General features: G+C 45.3%; 2 protein-coding genes across 2 annotated transcripts in view; both read left to right on the top strand.

Annotated features, from left to right (window-relative positions):
• LOC120062551 (mitogen-activated protein kinase kinase kinase kinase 4-like) overlaps positions 1–11,398 on the top strand; it is an 88,212-nt gene extending 76,814 nt beyond the window's left edge. The window contains exons 20-21 of the mRNA XM_039012607.1: positions 9,115–9,209; positions 11,252–11,398. Of these exons, the coding sequence (XP_038868535.1) occupies positions 9,115–9,209; positions 11,252–11,383 (227 nt within the window). The 3' untranslated portion in view covers positions 11,384–11,398. The remainder of the gene's footprint in view (positions 1–9,114; positions 9,210–11,251) is intronic.
• Positions 11,399–11,448: 50 nt separating this feature from the next.
• Positions 11,449–24,507, top strand: part of LOC120062552 (mitogen-activated protein kinase kinase kinase kinase 4-like) — a 33,947-nt gene continuing 20,888 nt past the window's right edge. Inside the window, exons 1-6 of the mRNA XM_039012608.1 lie at positions 11,449–11,586; positions 15,690–15,884; positions 16,179–16,293; positions 21,199–21,366; positions 22,893–23,036; positions 23,668–23,802. Of these exons, the coding sequence (XP_038868536.1) occupies positions 11,521–11,586; positions 15,690–15,884; positions 16,179–16,293; positions 21,199–21,366; positions 22,893–23,036; positions 23,668–23,802 (823 nt within the window). The 5' untranslated portion in view covers positions 11,449–11,520. The remainder of the gene's footprint in view (positions 11,587–15,689; positions 15,885–16,178; positions 16,294–21,198; positions 21,367–22,892; positions 23,037–23,667; positions 23,803–24,507) is intronic.

Below are 24,507 nucleotides of genomic sequence, written 5' to 3'. Positions count from 1 at the left end.
CTAGCACATCGTCTGCCAGGGCTTGAATTTGAACTATGGATAGTTCAGGGGGTCAAACTAAGCAAATGCGTTAATGGCATCAAACAAATTTACGGCATTAAATATGTAACCATTAACGCGTTATCAGGCGCAGAGAAGCACAGCAGGCAGAGGTGAAGGTAAATCCAGAATGTTTACTGAAGTATTCACAGGAACAACAACAAAGCAAGTGCACATGCGTACAACACAAAACAAGACAAGAGACCTGAGCAACCGGCTCAGTTCCATAGAGGAACCTAAATAGTCCTAAACTAGGTGAACCCAATAATCCCAATCAGGCTCACCTGGACACTAGAAACATAAGGATGCCCTCCAGTGGCACCCTCAGGGCTAACACTTCATGATGACCTCTAACCTGTGACAGGACCCCCGACCCCCCCCAAGGAACGGAAGTCCCGAATGAGTCCGGGGTCCAAAATGTCCACTGGCCGGGACCCAGGACCGTTCCTCAGGGCCGTATCCCTCCCAGTCTACAAGATACTGAGTCCCCCGCCGGATCTGATGGCTGGAGAGGATGCATCGCACCGTGTAGGCTGGCTGTCCCACTATCATGCAAGGCAGAGGTGGAGGCCGAGTGGCCGGAACCAGAGAACTGGATACCACAGGCTTGAGTCTGGAGATGTGGAAGGTGGGATGAACCCTCATGGACCGGGGAAGATGAAGACGGTAGGCCACTGGATTGATGTGCCGTAGAATCTTGAATGGCCTAACGTACCGGGGTGCCAACTTCCAAGACTCCACGCGTAGAGGCAGGTCCCTAGTAGACAGCCAGACCATCTGGCCCGGACGCAGGAGGTTGATGGCACAATCGTAGGGCCTGTGAGGAGGTAGTTTGCTGGCCCTTTGTTTGCTGAAGGCCTGACCCAAATCTCAGTAATCCCGAGGTACGCGGGAAAGATCAGGCTTGTCACTCCCAGCCGGAGGAACAGGAGAGTCAGAAGTCTCCAGATGAGCAGGACCGGAAAGGTCTGGAGAGAGTTGCTGGCAGGTGAACTGGCATGAACGATTCCATCTCAGAACTCTTCCCGAAGGTCAGCCAATCTGAAGATTATGGGTGGAAAGCCACGGATGTCCAAGAACCAGGGGAAGCTCAGGACAGTCCACCAGATGAAACTGGTTAAGCTCCACATGGTCATCCAGAACTTGTAGCTGAGTAGGCATGGTGAGTTGCTTCACCTTCCCAGACCCTAGGGTTTGACCATCCAGCACAGTGACCGACAACAGAGTGTCCAACTTAGTGAGTGGCAGCCTCTGTTGGCGAGCTAATGTGCGATCCAGAAAACAGCCGGTAGCCCCAGAGTCTATGAAAGCAGAATTGTCCAACTGCCCATTGTCCCACCGCAGGTTGGCCGGAAGCAAGGTGCGTGCCATGTCGGCAGCTGGAGACTGTATCTGACTCGCCAGTATTCTCCCGTTTACTGACGAGTCATCCCATTCTCCCGTCAGTTCGGGACAGGAGGCCCGGAAATGTCCAGACTGTCTACAGCAAAGGCAACGTTGCTCGTTAATTCTGCTCCTTCTCTCCAGAGCGGAAAGTCTGATGCATCCCAATTGCACCGGCTCCTCTGAAAGATATGAAGGGGAGCCAGAGCCGAATTGAGAACTCTGACGGGATACCGGGCCAGCAGGCCCAGCATACTGCAATGGCCCAAATGAAGAATTGCCTCCTGAAGCGGAGCTAGAAACACTGGAACCAACTCGGAATCCCTCCGTCCTCTCAGGATGACGTTCCCGAAGCTGGTTGTCAATCCAGATGGCCAGAACGATAAGCTCCTCCAGAGTGTCAAGGTTGTCCCGGAAGCCAGTTCATCCTTGAGAACCGCGCTGAGTCCGTTCAGAAAGACTGAGTGAAGTGCCTCTGTATTCCAACCGCTCTCAGCAGCGAGCGTCCGAAAATCAATGGCGTAATCCGCTACGCTCCGGCTGCCCTGTCAAAGCGCAATGAGTCTTTGAGCAGCATTCCTGCCACTGATGGGGTGATCAAAAACCCTCATCTTCTGGGTGAAGCTTTGCCAATTGAAACAAATGTCTGATTGCTGCTCCCATATGGCCATGGCCCAGGCCAGAACCCATCCTGAGAGCAAGGAGATGACATATGCCACTCTGGAACGCTCGGTGGGAAACGTTGATGCCTGCAGCTCGAAGACCAGCGAACATTGGAGCAGGAACCCACGACACCTCCCAGGATGCCCCTCATAGCGCTCCAGTGCCGGGAGATGAGGCTCCCGAGGGGAGGAAGATGATGAGCTGGTAGAAAGTGGAGGGTTAGGAACCACCACAGGTGCAGCAACCGTTGCTCCTGTCTGTCCGGTCAGCAGAGTGAACACAAGAGTTCCTAAATCCTCTGACAATGTCTTCAGCCGCGCCTCATGGCGACCAATCACAGTTCCATGGTGAGTGAGAGCCGACCGCAAGTGGTGGAGCTCGAAGTGTCCCTCGGATGACGGAGAAATCTCTGCTGGGTCCATATTTGGCTTAGGTCTACTGTGACAATAACTCTAGTACGAACTCGGACCCAGGCACAGAGAAACACAGCAGGCAGAGGTGAGGGTAAATCCAGAATGTTTACTGAAGTATTCACAGGAACAACAACAAAGCAAGTGCACATGCGTACAACACAAAACAAGACAAGAGACCTGAGCAACCGGCTCAGTTCCATAGAGGAACCTAAATAGTCCTAAACTAGGTGAACCCAATAATCCCAATCAGGATCACCTGGACACTAGAAACATAAGGATGCCCTCCAGTGGCACCCTCAGGGCTAACACTTCATGATGACCTCTAACCTGTGACAGGACCCCCGACCCCCCCCAAGGAACGGAAGTCCCGAATGAGTCCGGGGTCCAAAATGTCCACTGGCCGGGACCCAGGACCGTTCCTCAGGGCCGTATCCCTCCCAGTCTACAAGATACTGAGTCCCCCGCCGGATCTGATGGCTGGAGAGGATGCATCGCACCGTGTAGGCTGGCTGTCCCACTATCATGCAAGGCAGAGGTGGAGGCCGAGTGGCCGGAACCAGAGAACTGGATACCACAGGCTTGAGTCTGGAGATGTGGAAGGTGGGATGAACCCTCATGGACCGGGGAAGATGAAGACGGTAGGCCACTGGATTGATGTGCCGTAGAATCTTGAATGGCCTAACGTACCGGGGTGCCAACTTCCAAGACTCCACGCGTAGAGGCAGGTCCCTAGTAGACAGCCAGACCATCTGGCCCGGACGCAGGAGGTTGATGGCACAATCGTAGGGCCTGTGAGGAGGTAGTTTGCTGGCCCTTTGTTTGCTGAAGGCCTGACCCAAATCTCAGTAATCCCGAGGTACGCGGGAAAGATCAGGCTTGTCACTCCCAGCCGGAGGTACAGGAGAGTCAGAAGTCTCCAGATGAGCAGGACCGGAAAGGTCTGGAGAGAGTTGCTGGCAGGTGAACTGGCATGAACGATTCCATCTCAGAACTCTTCCCGAAGGTCAGCCAATCTGAAGATTATGGGTGGAAAGCCACGGATGTCCAAGAACCAGGGGAAGCTCAGGACAGTCCACCAGATGAAACTGGTTAAGCTCCACATGGTCATCCAGAACTTGTAGCTGAGTAGGCATGGTGAGTTGCTTCACCTTCCCAGACCCTAGGGTTTGACCATCCAGCGCAGTGACCGACAACAGAGTGTCCAACTTAGTGAGTGGCAGCCTCTGTTGGCGAGCTAATGTGCGATCCAGAAAACAGCCGGTAGCCCCAGAGTCTATGAAAGCAGAATTGTCCAACTGCCCATTGTCCCACCGCAGGTTGGCCGGAAGCAAGGTGCGTGCCATGTCGGCAGCTGGAGACTGTATCTGACTCGCCAGTATTCTCCCGTTTACTGACGAGTCATCCCATTCTCCCGTCAGTTCGGGACAGGAGGCCCGGAAATGTCCAGACTGTCTACAGCAAAGGCAACGTTGCTCGTTAATTCTGCTCCTTCTCTCCAGAGCGGAAAGTCTGATGCATCCCAATTGCACCGGCTCCTCTGAAGGATATGAAGGGGAGCCAGAGCCGAATTGAGAACTCTGACGGGATACCGGGCCAGCAGGCCCAGCATACTGCAATGGCCCAAATGAAGAATTGCCTCCTGAAGCGGAGCTAGAAACACTGGAACCAACTCGGAATCCCTCCGTCCTCTCAGGATGACGTTCCCGAAGCTGGTTGTCAATCCAGATGGCCAGAACGATAAGCTCCTCCAGAGTGTCAAGGTTGTCCCGGAAGCCAGTTCATCCTTGAGAACCGCGCTGAGTCCGTTCAGAAAGACTGAGTGAAGTGCCTCTGTATTCCAACCGCTCTCAGCAGCGAGCGTCCGAAAATCAATGGCGTAATCCGCTACGCTCCGGCTGCCCTGTCAAAGCGCAATGAGTCTTTGAGCAGCATTCCTGCCACTGATGGGGTGATCAAAAACCCTCATCTTCTGGGTGAAGCTTTGCCAATTGAAACAAATGTCTGATTGCTGCTCCCATATGGCCATGGCCCAGGCCAGAACCCATCCTGAGAGCAAGGAGATGACATATGCCACTCTGGAACGCTCGGTGGGAAACGTTGATGCCTGCAGCTCGAAGACCAGCGAACATTGGAGCAGGAACCCACGACACCTCCCAGGATGCCCCTCATAGCGCTCCAGTGCCGGGAGATGAGGCTCCCGAGGGGAGGAAGATGATGAGCTGGTAGAAAGTGGAGGGTTAGGAACCACCACAGGTGCAGCAACCGTTGCTCCTGTCTGTCCGGTCAGCAGAGTGAACACAAGAGTTCCTAAATCCTCTGACAATGTCTTCAGCCGCGCCTCATGGCGACCAATCACAGTTCCATGGTGAGTGAGAGCCGACCGCAAGTGGTGGAGCTCGAAGTGTCCCTCGGATGATGGAGAAATCTCTGCTGGGTCCATATTTGGCTTAGGTCTACTGTGACAATAACTCTAGTACGAACTCGGACCCAGGCACAGAGAAACACAGCAGGCAGAGGTGAGGGTAAATCCAGAATGTTTACTGAAGTATTCATAGGAAAAACAACAAAGCAAGTGCACATGCGTACAACACAAAACAAGACAAGAGACCTGAGCAACCGGCCCAGTTCCATAGAGGAACCTAAATAGTCCTAAACTAGGTGAACCCAATAATCCCAATCAGGCTCACCTGGACACTAGAAACACAAGGATGCCCTCCAGTGGCACGCTCAGGGATAACACTCCATGATGACCTCTAACCTGTGACAGCCTTGATGACAGCTTTGCACAATCTTGGCATTCTCTTAGCCAGCTTCACCTGGAATGCTTTTCAAACAGTCTTGAAGGTGTTCTCATATATGCTGAGCACTCGTTGGCTGCTTTTCCTTCACTCTGCGGTCCAACTCATCCCAAACCATCTCAATTGGGTTGAGGTCGGGTGATTGTGGAGGCCAGGTCATCTGATGCAGCACTCCATCACTCTTCTTCTTGGTCAAATAGCTCTTGCACAGCTTGGAGATTTGTTGGGTCATTGTCCTGTTAAAAAACAAATGATGAAATGAAAAACAAATTCCCACTAAGCTCAAACCAGAAGGAATGGCGTATCACTGCAGAATGCTGTGGTAGCCATGCTGCTTAAGTGTGCCTTGAATTCTAAATAAATCACAGATAGTGTCACTGCAAAGCACCCCCACACCATCACACCTCCTCCTCCATGCTTTATGGTAGGAAATACACATGCAGAGATCATCCGTTCACCTACTATGCGTCTCACAATGACACGGCGGTTGGAAACAAAAATCTCAAATTTGATCTCATCAGACCAAAGGACAGATTTCCACCGGTCTAATGTCCATTGCTCGAGTTCCTTGGCCCAAGCAAGTCTCTTCCTATTATTGGTGTCCTTTAGTAGTGGTTTCTTTGCAGCAATTTGACCATGAAGGCCTATTCACGCAGTCTCCTCAGAACAGTTGATGTTGAGAAGTGTCTGTTACTTGAACTCTGTGAGGCATTTATTTGGGCTACAATCTGAGGTGCAGTTAACTCTAATGAACTTATCCTCTGCAGCTGAGGTAACCCTGGGTCTTCCTTTCCTGTGACTGTCCTCATGAGAGCCAGTTTCATCATAGCGCTTGATTGTTTTTGCGACTGCACGTGAAAACTTTCAAAGCTTGGAATTTTCGCATTGTCTGACCTTCATGTCTTAAAGTAATGATGGACTGTCGTTTCTCTGCTTATTTGAGCTGTTCTTGCCATAATATGGACTTGGTCTTTACCAAATAGGGCTTTCTTCTGTATACTTTTTACAAGGCACACCTGTTAATTGAAATGCATTCCAGGTGACTACCTCGTGAAGCTGGTTGAGAGAATGCCAAGAGTGTGCAAAGCTGTCATCAAGGCAAAGGGTGGCTACTTTGAGGAATCTCAAATATAAATATATATATTTGTTTATCACTTTTTTGGTTACTACATGATTCCATGTGTTATTTCATAGTTTTGATGTCTTCACTATTATTCTACAATGTAGGAAAGAGGAAAAATAATGAAAAACCCTGTAATGAGTAGGTGTGTCCAAACTTTTGACTGGTACTGTATATATCTTTTAAAAATATATTTTCTTAACAAAGAGCAATACCTCAAGACAGAATTTAGCTAGGACTGTCTGAGAGTGGGGAGGGGAAAACTGACAATTAGCTGTTATTAGCAGAGAGGTTTGGAACTCTCTTTCTTATTGGTCAATTTACTGCTTGGTGATGTCGGCAGACTGGCCAGAACTCACAGTATTATTCCAACCTCATAGTGTAGAAATATACAGTACCAGTCAAAAGTTTAGACACACCTACTCATTCAAGGGTTTTTCTTTATTTTTACTATTTTCTACATTGTAGAATAATAGTGAAGACATCAAAACTATGAAACAACACATATGGAATCATGTAGTAACCAAAAAAAGTGTTAAACATATCAAATTATATTTTATATTTGCGATTATTCAAAGTAGCCACCCTTTGCCTTGATGACAGCTTTGCACACTCTTAGCATTCTCTCAACCAGTTTCATGAGGTAGTCACCTGGAACGGATTTCAATTAACAGATGTGCCTTGTTAAAAGTTAATTTGCAGAATTTCTTTCCTTAATGCATTTGAGCCAATAAGTTGTGTTGTGACAAGGTAGGGGTGGTATACAGAAGATAGCCATATTTGGTAAAAGACCATGTCCAAATTATGGCAAGAACTGCTCAAATAAGCAAAGAGAAATGACAGTCCATCATTACTTTAAGACATGAAGGTCAGACAATGCAGACAAAACACGTTTTTTCGAGTGCAGTCGCAAAAACCATCAAGCGTTATGATGAAACTGGCTGATGGACAGCCACAGGAAAGGAAGACCCAGAGTTACCTCTTCTGCAGAGGATAAGTTGATTATAGTTAACTGCCTCAGAAAAAGCAGCCCAAATAAATGCTTCACAGAGTTCAAGTAACAGACACATCTCAACATCAACTGTTCAGAGGAGACTGCGTGAATCAGTCTTTCATTGCTGCAAAGAAACCACTACTAAAGGACACCAATAAGAAGAGACTTGCTTGGGCCAAGAAACATAAGCAATGGACATAAGACCAATGGAAAACTGTCCTTTGGTCTGATTAGTCCAAATTTGAGATTTATGTATCCAACCACCCGTGTCATTATGAGACGCAGAGTAGGTGATCGGATGATCTCCGCATGTGTGGTTCCCACCGTGAAGCATGGAGGAGGAGGTGTGAGGGTGTGGCGGTGCAAGGCTGGTGACACTATCTGGGATTTATTTAGAATTCAAGGCACACTTAAGCAGCATGGATACCACAGCATTCTACAGCGATACGCCATCCCATCTGGTTTGCGCTTAGTCCCACTATCATTTGTTTTTCAACAGGACAATGACCCAACACACCTCCAGGCTGTGTAAGGGCTCTTTGACCAAGAAGGAGAGTGATGGAGTACTGCATCAGATGACCTAGCCTCCACAATCACCCAACCTCAATCCAATTGAGATGGTTTAGGATGAGTTGGACCGCAGAGTGAAGGAAAAGCAGCCAACAAGTGCTCACCATACTTGGGAACTCCTTCATGACTGTTGGAAAAGCATTCCTGGTGAAGCTGGTTGATACAATGCCAAGAGTGTGCAAAGCTGTCCTCAAGGCAAACGGTTCCTATTTTGAAGAATCTCAAATATATTTTGATATGTTTAACACTTTTTTGGTTACTACATGATTCCATATGTGTTATTTCATAGTTTTGATGTCTTCACTATTATTCTACAATGTAGAAAATAGTAAAAATAAAGAAAAACCCTTGAATGAGTAGGTGTGTCCAAACTTTGGAATTGTACTGTATATAAAACACAGAAACATGTTTGACTACACTGGGCCTTTAAGTTTCACGTAAGGGTGTGTGGGTGATGGGGTGTCGGTCAGGGAGTATGGGTGTGGGCGTGTGGGTGAAAGAGGGAGTGTGCGTGAGGGAGTGTGGGTGAGGGTTTGTGGGAAGGAGATTGGGTGAGGGTGTATGTGTGTGGGAGTGTGTGAGAGCGTGTGAGTGAGCAACAGGCCCTGTGGTAGATTGGGTGTGTGGAAAACCAGTACAATTAATGGGTAGACTCTCAAAAGAACTGCCTTTTTCTTGTCTGAGGAATTTTAAGAAAACAGTTCACGAATATGGTAAATAAATGTGCTAACATGTCTTTGTTTAAATGCCAAAGGAATCTTATACTGTACATGAAGAGGGAGCATTAGCTCAAATAGAGACATAATAATGATAATGAATTTGACATTTATAGTCTTTTACAAGTTCATTACATTGTAGCTTTCAGGAAGTAATCCAGTGGAAAAACAAGGAAGCCCTTACAATATATCCTGATGCCTTAGTCCATATCTGGACTCGCTCATCATATTAACGCAGCATACTGAGGTCTTGGGGCAACTGACAACTTTAATCCATAACATAGTTTGAGGAAAGCTCCCATAATGAGCCACCAAAGCTAACTACAGTATCTGTATGGCTCTGGTAATATTTAGCATGAGTGTACAACATAGTGAGATGGGAGATTGAGATTTGAAACATGTCTTTTGACTCTATCAGGTTACTTCAAGCTGGAGAGCCCTCTGCTGCAGAGCCGTCTTCAGCAGTACAAGAAGTCTAAGGAGAATTCTCCTGGAGCCCTTCTTCAGCAACATGTAAGTATCTGTCCTCTGTCACCATCCTAGCATCTAGAACACTATTCCACATCTATTATACGTCAGATTTAAAATGTAGTTTTCAGCCATGATTATCATAATTGTTGTCGTTGTTATTTTCTTTATTGGCTCCCGTTGCCCTGTGGTTCTGGAAAATACCTACATCTGTAACACTTTACATCTTGGTCACCGAGCTTGAAGGCCATCATGTTGGTCTCATCTCTACGTTTGTCAGATGTCGTTTACTGTTGTTTGTGACTGTCTGTTTTGAAAAACAAAACTGTAAGGAACAGATTAATCCGATTAGCTCTGGATGTGAATGAGGAGAATCCGTATGACCATCTCTCACATCTGTGTTTGCTTTCATCAAAACAAAGAATGCTGTAATTCCTCCTCTGACTCATCTTTACGTCTAAATAGTGTATTATTCTTGCTTATCCGTTCTAAACTAAATATTGCATGTTATGACTAGGCCTAATGATTTGAGGTTAGAGGTACAGTATGTCATTTAAGATTCCGGTCAATCCGACAGGAAGCAGAGGACAAGTCAGATGGGAGTCCTGTCCTGTCCTGTCTCTGATTCCCTCCAAAGGACACACCATGTCATTGTGTTTTATTCAATAACATATACCTGCTTGTCATCTACATGTGGACTGACAATTATTCCTGTATTGGATTAGCATTAGCAGTCCTGTATTATTTCATAATCATGTCTGCCTGCCTGTCTGTCTGCGTGCCTGTCTGACTGTCTGTTTCAGGAACCTTGATGTCTTGTGTTCCTACTCTGATGTCTGGTGTTCTCTATGATATCTGGTGTTCCTACTCTGATGTCTGGTGTTATATCCCTGATGTCTGGTGTTCTATCTGATGTTTGATGTTCTATGTCTGGTGTTCTATCTCTGATGTCTGGTGTTCTATCTCTGATGTCTGGTGTTCTCTATATGATGGCTGGTGTTCTATCTCTGATGGCTGGTGTTCTATCTCTGATGGCTGGTGTTCTATCTCTGATGGCTGGTGTTCTATCTCTGATGGCTGGTGTTCTATCTCTGATGTCTGGTGTTCTATCTCTGATGTCTGGTGTTCTATCTCTGATGTCTGGTGTTCTATCTCTGATGTCTGGTGTTCGATCTCTGATGTCTGGTGTTCTCTATATGATGTCTGGTGTTCCTACTCTGATGTCTGGTGTTCTCTATATGATGTCTGGTGTTCTCTATATGATGTCTGGTGTTCTCTATATGATGTCTGGTGTTCTCTATATGATGTCTGGTGTTCTCTATATGATGTCTGGTGTTCTATCTCTGATGTCTGGTGTTCTATCTCTGATGTCTGGTGTTCTATCTCTGATGTCTGGTGTTCTATCTCTGATGTCTGGTGTTCTATCTCTGATGTCTGGTGTACTCTATATGATGTCTGGTGTTCTCTATATGATGTCTGGTGTTCTCTATATGATGTCTGGTGTTCTCTATATGATGTCTGGTGTTCTCTATATGATGTCTGGTGTTCTATCTCTGATGTCTGGTGTTCTCTATATGATGTCTGGTGTTCCTACTCTGATGTCTGGTGTTCTCTATATGATGTCTGGTGTTCTCTATATGATGTCTGGTGTTCTATCTCTGATGTCTGGTGTGCTATCTCTGATGTCTGGTGTTCCTACTCTGATGTCTGGTGTTCCTACTCTGATGTCTGGTGTTCTATCTTTGATGTCTGGTGCTCTATCTCTGATGTCTGGTGTTCTATCTCTGATGTCTGGTGTTCTATCTCTGATGTCTGGTGTTCCTACTCTGATGTCTGGTGTTCCTACTCTGATGTCTGGTGTTCCTACTCTGATGTCTGGTGTTCCTACTCTGATGTCTGGTGTTCTATCTCTGATGTCTGGTGTTCTATCTCTGATGTCTGGTGTTCTATCTTTGATGTCTGGTGTTCCTACTCTGATGTCTGGTGTTCTATCTTTGATGTCTGGTGTTCTATCTCTGATGTCTGGTGTTCTATCTCTGATGTCTGGTGTTCTATCTCTGATGTGATTCTCTGTGTTTCTCTCTCAGGGTTTCGGCCACTTCTCTGGGCTTACGTCTAATCTCAGTCCGTTTGTCAAGGCAACAGAGTACTCCTCTTCTAGCGATGAAGTTGGGAGTAGTGATGATGATGAGAAAACCCGGTGGATTCACCTTGATTGATTTATTGATTCATTGATTTTATTTGATAATTTAAAAAAAAAACATAGAGCCAAAAAACAAGAGCATTATCCATTAAAACACTGCTCTCTGACTGCTGTTGTCTGTGTTTCTCCAGGTCTCCATTGAATGGGAAAGGCATGTTCGTCCGAGGAGACCCTGATGGGATAGTCCTGCAGCCCCACCATAATCTTAACCAGACCCCGGTATACATACACCTCATCCATACACTACGACCTCTTTGGGACATTTTGGAGTAAAAAAGTACACTCACTTATTAACTTTGAGAGCTTAGCTAGCTGCTTTCCTTCCCAACACAGCCAGCTGCTTACCTTACCAACACAGCCAGCTGCTTTCCTTACCAACACAGCCAGCTGCTTTCCTTACCAATACAGCCAGCTGCTTTCCTTCCCAACACAGCCAGCTGCTTTCCTTCCCAACACAGCCAGCTGCTTACCTTACCAATACAGCTAGCTGCTTTCCTTACCAATACAGCTAGCTGCTTTCCTTCCCAACACAGCCAGCTGCTTTCCTTCCCAACACAGCCAGCTGCTTACCTTACCAACACAGCCAGCTGCTTACCTTACCAACACAGCCAGCTGCTTTCCTTACCAATACAGCTAGCTGCTTTCCTTCCCAACACAGCCAGCTGCTTACCTTACCAACACAGCCAGCTGCTTACCTTACCAACACAGCCAGCTGCTTTCCTTACCAATACAGCCAGCTGCTTTCCTTCCCAACACAGCCAGCTGCTTTCCTTCCCAACACAGCCAGCTGCTTACCTTACCAACACAGCCAGCTGCTTTCCTTACCAATACAGCTAGCTGCTTTCCTTCCCAACACAGCCAGCTGCTTTCCTTCCCAACACAGCCAGCTGCTTACCTTACCAACACAGCCAGCTGCTTTCCTTACCAACACAGCCAGCTGCTTTCCTTACCAATACAGCCAGCTGCTTTCCTTCCCAACACAGCCAGCTGCTTTCCTTCCCAACACAGCCAGCTACTTTCCTTCCCAACACAGCCAGCTGCTTTCCTTACCAACACAGCCAGCTGCTTACCTTCCCAACACAGCCAGCTGCTTTCCTTACCAACACAGCCAGCTGCTTTCCTTCCCAACACAGCCAGCTGCTTTCCTTACCAACACAGCCAGCTGCTTTCCTTCCCAACACAGCCAGCTGCTTTCCTTACCAACACAGCCAGCTGCTTACCTTCCCAACACAGCCAGCTACTTTCCTTCCCAACACAGCCAGCTGCTTTCCTTACCAACACAGCCAGCTGCTTACCTTCCCAACACAGCCAGCTGCTTTCCTTACCAACACAGCCAGCTGCTTTCCTTACCAACACAGCCAGCTGCTTACCTTCCCAACACAGCCAGCTGCTTTCCTTACCAACACAGCCAGCTGCTTTCCTTCCCAACACAGCCAGCTGCTTTCCTTACCAACACAGCCAGCTGCTCTCCTTCCCAACACAGCCAGCTGCTTTCCTTCCCAACACAGCCAGCTGCTTTCCTTCCCAACACAGCCAGCTGCTTTCCTTCCCAACACAGCCAGCTGCTTTCCTTCTCAACACAGCCAGCTGCTTTCCTTCCCAACACAGCCAGCTGCTTTCCTTCCCAACACAGCCAGCTGCTTTCCTTCCCAACACAGCCAGCTGCTTTCCTTACCAACACAGCCAGCTGCTTTCCTTACCAACACAGCCAGCTGCTTTCCTTACCAACACAGCCAGCTGCTTTCCTTACCAACACAGCCAGCTGCTTTCCTTACCAACACAGCCAGCTGCTTTCCTTACCAACACAGCTCACTTGTCACTGATATTAATTCTGTACTTGATGAAAACTCAGACCAAATCCTCCTCAAACTCTCAACATTGAACAGAAATATGTTCAATGCTTTTAATGGATATATAGTTAGATAACAGATGAATAGTTTCAGTCGATTCAGGTTCATACTACAGCGTCATCTTCATTATATCAGAGTAATAGGTTGCTTAAAGTGAAAATCCACTCAAAAACTATCTGTTGGTATTTTTTTCATTAGTCCACTGTTGATACAGTGCCAAAATGTTTTGCATTTCAGTGGTTTCCATGAACTATGCTAATTTGTAAATTGGGTCATAGTCAGAGTTCAGACAGTTCAGATGCAGTCAGTGTGAAATCTCGTTACTTGCTCACACAGGCAGCAGCATGCATCAGACTTGGCAGTACTGCCGTAAACAACAATGTACTATCAGTCTGCTGCGTCCAAAATGGCATCCTACTCCCTGGACTGTATAGTGTACTACTTTTGACCAGAGCACTATGGGCCCTGGTCAAAGGTAGTGCACTAAATATGGATTAGAGTGCCATTTGGGATGCACCCAGAGCCACTTGAGTTCAGGGTTGTCACCGGTCCCGCACGGGTCATTTCCATGACGAACACTAGAGGGCACTTTGTGCATACTAACTAACACATGGAGCGGATGCTACTAACTAATACAGATGTAGGATCTTAATTTGATCACCCTGTTGCAGGACAACTTTCCTGCAATGTAAGACATTTAAAACTTGTAGTGTATTTGAGATTTAAAAAGGTTTCTGAAGTTTGTACAGTCGTAGCCAAAAGTTTTGAGAATGACACAAATATTAATTTTCACAAAGTCTGCTGCCTCAGTTTGTATGATGGCAATTTGCATATACTCCAGAATGTTATGAAGAGTGATCAGATGAATTGCAATTAATTGCAAAGTCGCTCTTTGTCATGCAAATGACAAAAAAACATTTACATTACATTTCAGCCCTGCCACAAAAGGACCAGCTGACATTATGTCAGTGATTCTCTCGTTAACACAGGTGTGAGTGTTGATGAGGACAAGGCTGGAGATCACTCTGTCATGCTGATTGAGTTCGAATAACAGACTGGAAGCTTCAAAAGGAGGGTGGTGCTTGGAATCATTGTTCTTCCTCTGTCAACCACGGTTACCTGCAAGGAAACACGTGCCGTCATCATTGCTTTGCACAAAAAGGGCTTCACAGGCAAGGATATTGCTGCCAGTAAGATTGCACCTAAATCAACCATTTATCGGATCATCAAGAACTTCGAGAGCGGTTCAGTTGTTGTGAAGAAGGCTTCAGGGCTCCCAAGAAAGTCCAGCAAGCGCCAGGACCATCTCCTAAAGTTGATTCAGCTGCGGGATCGGGGCACCACCACTACAGAGCTTGCTCAGGAATGGCAGCAGGCAGGTGTGAGTGCATCTGCACGCACAGTGAGGCGAAGACTTTTGGAGGATGGCCTGGTGTCAAGGGCAGAAAAGAAGCCACTTCTCTCCAGGAAAAACATCAGGGACAAACTAATATTCTGCAAAAGGTAAAGGGATTTTCTCTCTGATGAATCCCCTTCCCGATTGTTTGGGGCATCCGGAAAAAAGCTTGTCCGGAGAAGACAAGGTGAGCGCTACCATCAGTCCTATGTCATGCCAACAGTAAAGCATCCTGAGACCATTCATGTGTGGGGTTGCTTCTCAGCCAAGGAGGTGGGCTCACTCACAATCTTGCTTAATAAGAACACAGCCATGAATAAAGAATGGTACCAACACATCCTCCGAGAGCAACTTCTCCCAACCATCCAGGAACAGTTTGGTGACGAACAATGCCTTTTCCAGCATGATGGAGCACCTTGCCATAAGGCAACTAAGTGGCTCGGGGAACAAAACATCGATATTTTGGCTCCATGGACAGGAAACTCCCCAGACCTTAATCCCATTGAGAACTTGTGGTAAATCCTCAAGAGGCGGGTGGACAAACAAAAACCCACAAATTCTGACAAATTCCAAGCATTAATTATGCAAAAACGTCTATGAATGTTCACATGTTCACATGATTATTTTACTGCTTTAGTAAACTGGCTCAGATTAAGATCCTCCACCTGTACATGGAGCAGAGCAGAGCCCAGTGATGATGCTGCTCTCCCACAGCCCCCTCAGAGCCTCCGCCACCTCCATTGATACTGCTCTCCCACAGCCCCCTCAGAGCCTCCTCCACCTCCAGTAATGAATGCAATGCCACTTGGTATGGTGTAAGCAGGGCTTGATATCCTTGTTTACCTCTCCCACTTCACTTCAAACAACGCCTTGGCTGTCATTGGACACTTAGTGTCATGGAAACCCAAACAGTGCCTACCTGCCATATGACACTCTTTTTGTAGATGCTGCTGTTGTTCCTCCACACAGTGCTGCTGTGACACGGTGAATACAGAGTTACATGACTCACGTCAGACAGGCAGGCAAGCATTAGTAACGAGGCATTATACTGCTGTTTGCTGTGTCTCTTCTCTTAGCAGAGCAGTGTGGCATCAGGCCTTAAGAGTGGCCAGCCACTACTCAGGCCCATTGCTGTGGGATCAGAATGCAATGAGAATTATCTTCTCCCTGATCTCCTGCAGAAGAGCCCGGCCCATGAGCCCATGGCGCAGCACGGCCCACATGACGTCATCTACCCCCAGTCTCCGAGCAGACGAGGACCACATTCTGGCGTGAGTTCACATGTAGCTATAAACTCTCTATAGGCTGAATGTCTAGTAGTAGGCTATAACTTCTCCAGAAGGTCATAGAATGTTCAAGAGTAATAGTTTATAGACTGAAGTGGTTTGGAGCAATGGGTTTTTATTTGATTTCAATGTATCTTTCTCCACTAGGGGGAGATGACGTAGCTGTTGTAGACTTGAAATTCCATCTCAAGATTGATGTCAAGTCTACTGGAAATCTGACATTTGTTGTTTTTTATGTTGTTTTATTGATATGAATTCTGATTTTGGATGCATTTGCAGAAACCTGTAAACTGTCCTCCAGGGAAAAGCATCTCGTCCTCCTCCTTCACTCCCTTCATAGACCCCAGGCTGCTGCAGATCTCTCCCCCTCAGAGCCCAGTGGGCCACAGTCCCAGTGAGTGCCAACAAACATACATACATACACAAACACACACAAATACACACCACTCTACACAAGAAATGCCCCTCAGACATTCTAGTAAATCACTGCTAGGGTGGTCTTTAACCTAGGTCTCTTTTACAAATGTGCCCTGTATATATACAACATATATACACATATACACACAGTGCATTCGGAAAGTATTCAGACCCCTTGACTTTTACAAAATGTTGATACATTACAGCCTTATTCAAAAATGTATTAAATAGTTTTTTTCCCTCATCAATCTACACACAATATCACATAATGACAAAGGAAAAACAGGTTTTTAGATGTTTTTCCAAATGTATTAAATATTCAAAACTGACATATCATCACATTTACAAAAATATAAACGCAACATGTAAATTGTTGGTCCCATGTTTCATGAGATGAAATAAAAGTTCCCAGAAATGTTCCATACGCACAAAAAGCTTATTTCTCTCCAATTTTGTGAACAAATTTATTTACATTCCTGATAGTGAGCATTTCTCCTTTGTCACGAGAATCCATCCACCTGGCATATTAAAAAGCATGATAATTACACAGGTGCACCTTGTGTTGGGGACAATAAAAGGCCACTATAAAATGTGCAGTTTTGTCACACAACACAATGCCACAGATGTCTCAAGTTTTGAGGGAGTGTGCAATTGGCATGCGGACTGCAGGAATGTCCACCAGAGCTGTTGTCAGAGAATTGAATGTTAATTTCTCTACCATAAGCCGCCTCCAACATTGTTTTAGAGAATTTGGCAGTATGTCCAACTCGCCTTACAACCGCAGATCACGTGTAACCACGCCAGCCCAGGACCTCCACATCTAGCTTTTTCACCTGTGGGATGTCTGAGATCAGCAAACTGAATAAATTAAAATAAATCAGCCAAGACCTCAGAATAAAAACTGTAGACCTCCACAAGTCTGGTTCATCCTTGGGAGCAATTTCCAAACGCCTGGAGGTACCACGTTCATCTGTACAAACAATAGTAGGCAAGTATAAATACCGTGAAACCACGCAGCCGTCATACCGCTCAGGAAGGAGACGCGTTCTGTCTCCTAGAAATGAACGTACTTTGCGAAAAGTGCAAATCAATCCCAGAACAACAGCAAAGGACCTTGTGAAGATGCTGGAGGAAACCGGTACAAAAGTATCTATATCCACAGTAAAACGAGTCCTATATCGACATAACCTGAAAGGCCGCTCAGCAAGGAAGAAGCCACTACTCCAAAACCGTCATAAAAAAGCCAGACTACGGTTTGCAACTGCACATGGGGACAAAGATCATACTTTTTGGAGAAATGTCCTCTGGTCTGATGAAACAAAAATATAACTGTTTGGCCATAATGACCATCGTTATGTTTGGAGGAAAAAAGGGGGAGGCTTGCAAGCCGAAGAACACCATCCCAATCGTGAAGCACGGGGGTGGCAGCATCATGTTGTGGGGGTGTTTTTCTGCAGGAGGGACTGGTACACTTCACAAAATAGACGACATCATGAGGCAGGATAATGATGTGGATATATTGAAGCAACATCTCAAGACATCAGTCAGGAAGTTAAAGCTTGGTCGCAAATGGGTCTTCCAAATGGACAATGACCCCAAGCATACTTCCAAAGTTGTGCCAAAATGGCTTAAGGACAACAAAGTCAAGGTATTGGAGTGGCCATCACAAAGCCCTGACCTCAACCCTATAGAAAATTTGTGGGCAGAACTGAAAAAGTGTGTGCGAGCAAGGAAGCCTACAAACCTGACTCAGTTACACCAGCTCTGTCAGGAGGAATGGGCCAAAATTCACCAAACTTATTATGGGAAGCTTGTGGAAGGGCTACCCAAAACATTTGACCCAAGTTAAACAATTTAAAGGCAATACTACCAAATACTAATTGAGTGTATGTAAATTTCTGACCCACTGGGAATGTGATGAAAGAAATAAAAGCTGAAATAAATAATTCTCTCTACTATTATTCTGACATTTCACATTCTTAAAATTATGTGGTGGTCCTAACTGACCTAAAACAGGGAATTGTTACTAGGATTAAATGTCAGGAATTGTGAAAAACTGAGTTTAAAAGTACTTGGCTAAGGTGTATGTAAACTTCTGACTTAAACTCTATGCCTCCAACTTCAGTGATTTTTGCAATTCGTTCCAGTCATTGGCAGCAGAGAACTGTAAGGAAAGGCGGCCAAAGTAGGTGTTGGCTTTGGGGATGACCAGTGAAATATACCTGCTGGAGCGCGTGCTACGGGTGGGTGTTGCTATGGTGACCAGTGGGTTGAGATAAGATGACTTATAGATGACCTGGAGCCAGTGGGTTTGGCGATGAATATGTAGCGAGGACCAGCCAACAAGAGCATACAGGTCACAGTGGTTGGTGTATATGAGGTGTTGGTGACAAAACAGATGGCACTATGATAGACTGCATCCAATTTGCTGAGTGGAATGTTGGAGGCTAATTTGTAAATGACATCGTCGAAGTCAAGGATCGGTAGGATAGTCAGTTTTACTTGGGTAAGTTTGGCAGCATGAGTGAAGGAGGATTTGTTGTGAAATAGGAAGCCGATTCTAGATTTAACTTTGGGTTGGAGATGCTTAATGTGAGTCTGGAAGGAGAGTTTACAGTCTAGCCAGACACCTAGGTATTTATAGTTGTCCACATATTCTGAGTCAGAACCGTCCAGAGTAGTGATGCTAGTCAGACGTGCGGGTGCGGGCCTCGATCGGTTGAAGAGCATGCATTTCGTTTTACTAGCATTTCAGAGCAGTTGGAGGCCACGGAAGGAGTGTTGTATGGCATTGACGCTCGTTTGGAGGTTTGTTAACACAGTGTCCAAAGAAGGGCCAGATGTGTACAGAATGGTGTCGTCTGCGTAGAGTTGGATCAAAGAATCACCCGCAGCAAGAGCGACATCATTGATATATACAGAGAAAAGAGTCGGCCTGAGAATTGAACCATGTGGCACCCCCATAGAGACTGCCAGAGGTCCGGACGACAGGCCCTCCGATTTGACACACTGAACTCTGTCTGAGAGGTAGTAGGTGAACCAGGCAAGGCAGTCATTAGAGAAACCAAGGCTTTTGAGTCTGCCGATAAGAATACGGTGATTGACAGAGTCGAAAGCCTTGGCCAGGTCGATGAAGACGGCTGCACAGTACTGTCTTTTATCGATGGCGGTTATGTTATCGTTTAGGACCTTGAGCGTGGCTGAGGTGCACCCGTGACCAGCTCGGAAACCAGATTGCATAGCGGCGAAGGTACGGTGGGATTCAAAATGGTCGGTGATCTGTTTGTTCACTTGGCTTTCGAAGACTTTAGAAAGGCAGGGCAGGATGGATATAGGTCTGTAACAATTTGGGTCTAGAGTGTCTCCCCCTTTGAAGAGGGGGATGACCACGGCCGCTTTCCAATCTTTAGGAATCTCAGACGATACGAAAGAGAGGTTGAAGAGAATAGTAATAGGGTTTGCAACAATGGCGGTGGATGATTTTAGGAAGTGAGGATCCAGATTGTCTAGCCCAGCTGATTTGTAGGGATCCAGATTTTGCAGCTCTTTCAGAACATCAGCTATCTGGATTTGGGTAAAGGAGAAGCAGGGGGAGGGGCTTGGGCCAGTTGCTGCGGGGGGTGCAGAGCTGTTGGCCGGGGTTGGGGTAGCCAGGTGGAAAGCATGGCCGGGCCGTAGAGAATTGCTTATTGAAATTCTCGATTATCGTGGATTTATCAATGGTGACAGTCTTTCCTAGTCTCAGTGCAGTGGGCAGCTGGGAAGAGGTACTCTTATTCTTCTTGAAAAGTTTGGATGTATGTAAAACCCTCCATATTCTGCGTAGTTTTAGTATTACATGCCCACAGGAAACAATTATGGTGGCTGCATGTGTATTTAGACATAGCCTATTTAAAACAAGTTGTTTTGTTTAAAATTTTATTTGAATTATTTACTCTCTTTTTAGGCCTTGTCAATAATGAATTTAATCTTGCTTATTGACAACATTTGTCATGTCCATGCTCAGCCATAATGCTATTTACAGTAGGCCTAGCCCCTTATGTACACTGTATATTTCCACATTGAAGCCATTAAATTACTTAAAACAATGTTGACTGCAAATAGATTCAAGTTAACATATTTAGCAAAGATGGGATAGGTCTACATGTTGTTATTTAGTTTCTGTAAGCTGTTTAACAAACTATAACGGACTAACATTGGAATTGGAGTTGATTCCAAGGCAAAACATCATAGACTGTAAATACACAACTTGAAGCAACCACATATTTTGCCATGGAGCACATTCTGAGCAACTGTGGTTGTGAAAATAGCTAAAATATTTCTGACACCCCCCCAAACCTATAGCGCTACCGCCAGCGCTTAGGTTGACCATTGCATTATTGCGTTAGGTTTGTTAAAATAGAGCCGTTAAGCAGACCCCTATGGATTTCTTGTTGTCTATTGCTAGCAAAGCATCCAGGACTTATTTTTCTGTAAATATCCTAAAATAAAAACTTTGACTATAATTTCTCTGATCATTCAGCAAGTTTCCCCGATCAGCATCCAGCTCAATGTCATTGTGAATAGGCTTAGAAGTTCTTTCAAAGAGATAAATACAATGGTGATTAAATGCATCAATGATGGCTTTTTTTCCCGTAACAAGGCCAGTGAATTAATTTGTTGTGGCAGAGAGAATGATTTGGTCTATAAAAAATGACTTAACATAAATCTCATTCAATATATGTTTATATGTTAGCGTACTGTAAAATAAGAAGGAAGGTATTCTGTCATATATGGTTTTCTCCTGTACATATTTAATATCAAATCAGATACCAGATGTGGCTATTACAGGCCATGGTTTTAAATGACGATATTGGTTCTTATTGCGTTTTTTCCCCTCCAGCCAGTGGCAGGCCACCTACTAATCAGGAGCCAATCAGGGGAGACGGCCACAGGAAGGGCTCCGTGGTCAATGTGAACCCCACCAACATCAGACCCCAGAGTGATACCCCCGAGATCCGCAAGTACAAGAAGAAGTTCAACACCGAGATCCTCTGTGCTGGCCTGTGGGGTAAGCAGCAGTTTAACACCCAGTCGACCCATAGCCCCTATCCCCTAGAAACACACCTTTATAATAGCATTTTTTTAAATGTATTTTTATTTTTATTATTAACTCCTCCACCACCACCCCTCTTTGGAGGACAAATATCTTTTCGTTTTTTTACAGCTTTTTTGGTACATATCATGCATATCGTTCAAAAGTTTGGGGTCACTTAGAAATGTCCTTGTTTTTGAAAGAAAAGCAAATTTTTTGTCCATTAAAATAACATCAAATTGATCAGAAGTACAGTGTAGACATGGTTAATGTTGTAAATGACTATTGTAGCAGGAAACGGCAGATTTTTAATGGAATATCTACATAGGCATACAGAGGCCCATTGTCAGCAACCATCACTCTGTGTTCCAATGGTACGTTGTGTTAGCTAATCCAAGTTTATAATTTTAAAAGGCTAATTGCTCATTAGAAAACCCTTTTGCAATTATGTTAGCACAGCTGAAAACTCTTGTTCTGATTAAAGAAGCAATAAAACTGGCCTTCTTTAGACTAGTTGAGTATCTGGAGCATCAGCATTTGTGGGTTCGATTACTGGCTCGAAATGGCCAGAAACAAAGACTTTCTTCTGAAACTCGTCAGTCTATTCTTCTTCTGTGAAATGAAGGCTGTTCCATGCGAAAAATTGTCAAGAAACTGAAGATCTCGTACAACGCTGTGTAATATCCCCTTCACAGAACAGCGCAAACTGGCTCTAACCAGAATAAAAAGAGGAGTGGGAGTTCCCGCTGCACAACTGAGCAAGAGGACAAATACATTAGAGTGTCTAGTTTGAGAAACAGACGCCTCACAAGTCCTCAACTGGCAGCTTCATTAAATAGTACCCGCAAAACACCAGTCTCAACATCAACAGTGAAGAGGCGACTCCGGGATGCTGGCCTTCTAGGCAGAGTTCCTCTGTCCAGTGTCTGTGTTCTTTTGCCCATCTTAATCTTTTATTTTTATTGGCCAGTCTGAGATATGGCTTTTCCTTTGCAACTCTACTTAGAAGGCTAGCATCGCAGAGTCGGCCTCTTCACTGTTGACGTTGAGACTGGTGTTTTGCTTACTTACGAGCTGCTAACCAACAATGCAGTTTCAAAAAAATATGGATAAGAATAAGAAATAAAAGTAACAAGTAATTAAAGAGCAGCAGTAAAATAACAATAACGAGATTAACACCCAATCTGCTCCTGACCCCTAGACACTTATTGTCAGGATTGGATAGGTATTGCCGTAATTTGATAATAGCTCTACCTTACAATGGTGTCTAGAGTGTATGAGCAATAGAGGTATATTTGGGAAAGGCCATCTGTTATGTATAGTACAGTATGCCTGTGTCTCAAATTGCATCCTATATCCTATATAGTACACTTCTTATGATCAGGTCCCATAGGACTCTGGTCAAAAGTAGTGCACTATACAGGGAATAGGGTGCCATTTGGGACAGGTACTATGCTTGCTGAGGCTTGTGATGTTGAGACTAACACAGTGTGTTGGTCCAGGTGTGAACCTGCTGGTGGGGACAGAGAATGGTCTGTGGCTGCTGGACAGGAGCGGTCAGGGGAAGGTCTACTCTCTGATCAGCAGGAGACGCTTCCAACAGATGGACGTTCTGGAGGGCCTCAACGTGCTCATCACCATCTCAGGTAGTTAGCGTAGTGCTACCATACACAAGAATACAGTACCGTATATACGCTCACACGCACACAGAGATAGACACACACAGATGTTTTATTTATTTTTATTTAACTAGGCAAGTCAGTTAAGAACAAATTCTTATTTACAATGGCGACCTTCCCCGGCCAAACCCTAACGACGCTGGGCCAATTGTGTGCTGCCCTAAGGGACTCCCAATCACGGCCGGTTGTGATACAGCCTGGAATCATACCAGGGTCTGTAGTGATGCCTAAAGCACTGAGATGCAGTGCCTTAGACCACAGTGCCACTCGGATAGGCACACTCACCAAATAGGAAAGTTGTCCACCTAAAATGTGTCTTCCGCATTTATTCCAACCCCTCTGAATCAGAGAGGCTTAACCCACTGTTCCCCGGTGCCGTGGATGTTGATTAACTGCCTTGCTCAGGGGCAGAACGACAGATTTTGACCTTGTAAGCTCAGTGATTTGATCCAGCAACCTTCCGGTTACTCGCCTAACGCTCTAACCACTAGGCTACCAGCCGCCCTGTAGGTATAGTCTTGTCTTAGAATTTTTTTTGCACTTACTTTTGCAGCCAACTTTGTATTCCTCTAAACTCCATCACTATCCCGTTTGTCAGGTAAAAAGAACAAGCTGAGGTTGTACTACCTGTCTTGGCTGCGGAACAAGATCCTTCGGAATGACCCAGAGGTGGAGAAGAGGCAGGGCTGGACCTCTGTAGGGGACCTGGAAGGATGTGTGCACTACAAAGTTGGTGAGTATACACTACCTGGTCTTAGATCATGATAGCATCACTACTGATTTGTTGGATCAATCTTACATTTTATTGTATGACAGGCCTATACAGATGTTAGATCTTAATTTTTTATTTCACCTTTATTTAACCAGGTAGGCCAGTTGAGAACAAGTTATCAAATACAACTGCGACCTGGCCAAGATAGAGCAAATTGAGCCAGTTTACTACAGCAGGAAAATAATCCCCTGCAACAGGGTGATCAAATTAAGATCCTACATCTCGAGACCTTGGGACTATAAGGTTCTATCTGAAATCTTTGTCAAAAATGAGTTACTCACATACAGTGCATTCGGAAAGTATTCAGACCCCTTGACTTTTTCAACGTTTTCTTATGTTACAGCCTTATTCTAAAATTGATTAAATTGTTTTTTTTCTTCATCAATCTATGCACAATACCCCATAATAAAAAACTAAACCAGATTTTGGGGAATTTTTACAAATGTATTAAAACAAAAGAACTGAAATATCACATTTACATACTGTAAGTATTCAGACTCTTTACTCAGTCCTTTGTTGAAGCACCTTTGGCAGTGATTACAGCCTCAAGTCTTCTTGGGAATGACGCTACAAGTTTGACACACTTGTATTTGAGGAGTTTCTCCCATTCTTCTCTCCAGATCCTCTCAAGTTCTGTCAGGTTGGATGGGGAGTGTTTCTGCACAG

Source organism: Salvelinus namaycush, chromosome 17 (assembly GCF_016432855.1).
Source record: "Salvelinus namaycush isolate Seneca chromosome 17, SaNama_1.0, whole genome shotgun sequence".
NCBI lineage: Eukaryota > Metazoa > Chordata > Actinopteri > Salmoniformes > Salmonidae > Salvelinus > Salvelinus namaycush.
The sequence above is the reverse complement of the archived record's forward strand: the minus strand, read 5'-3'. Positions and strand labels throughout refer to the sequence as shown.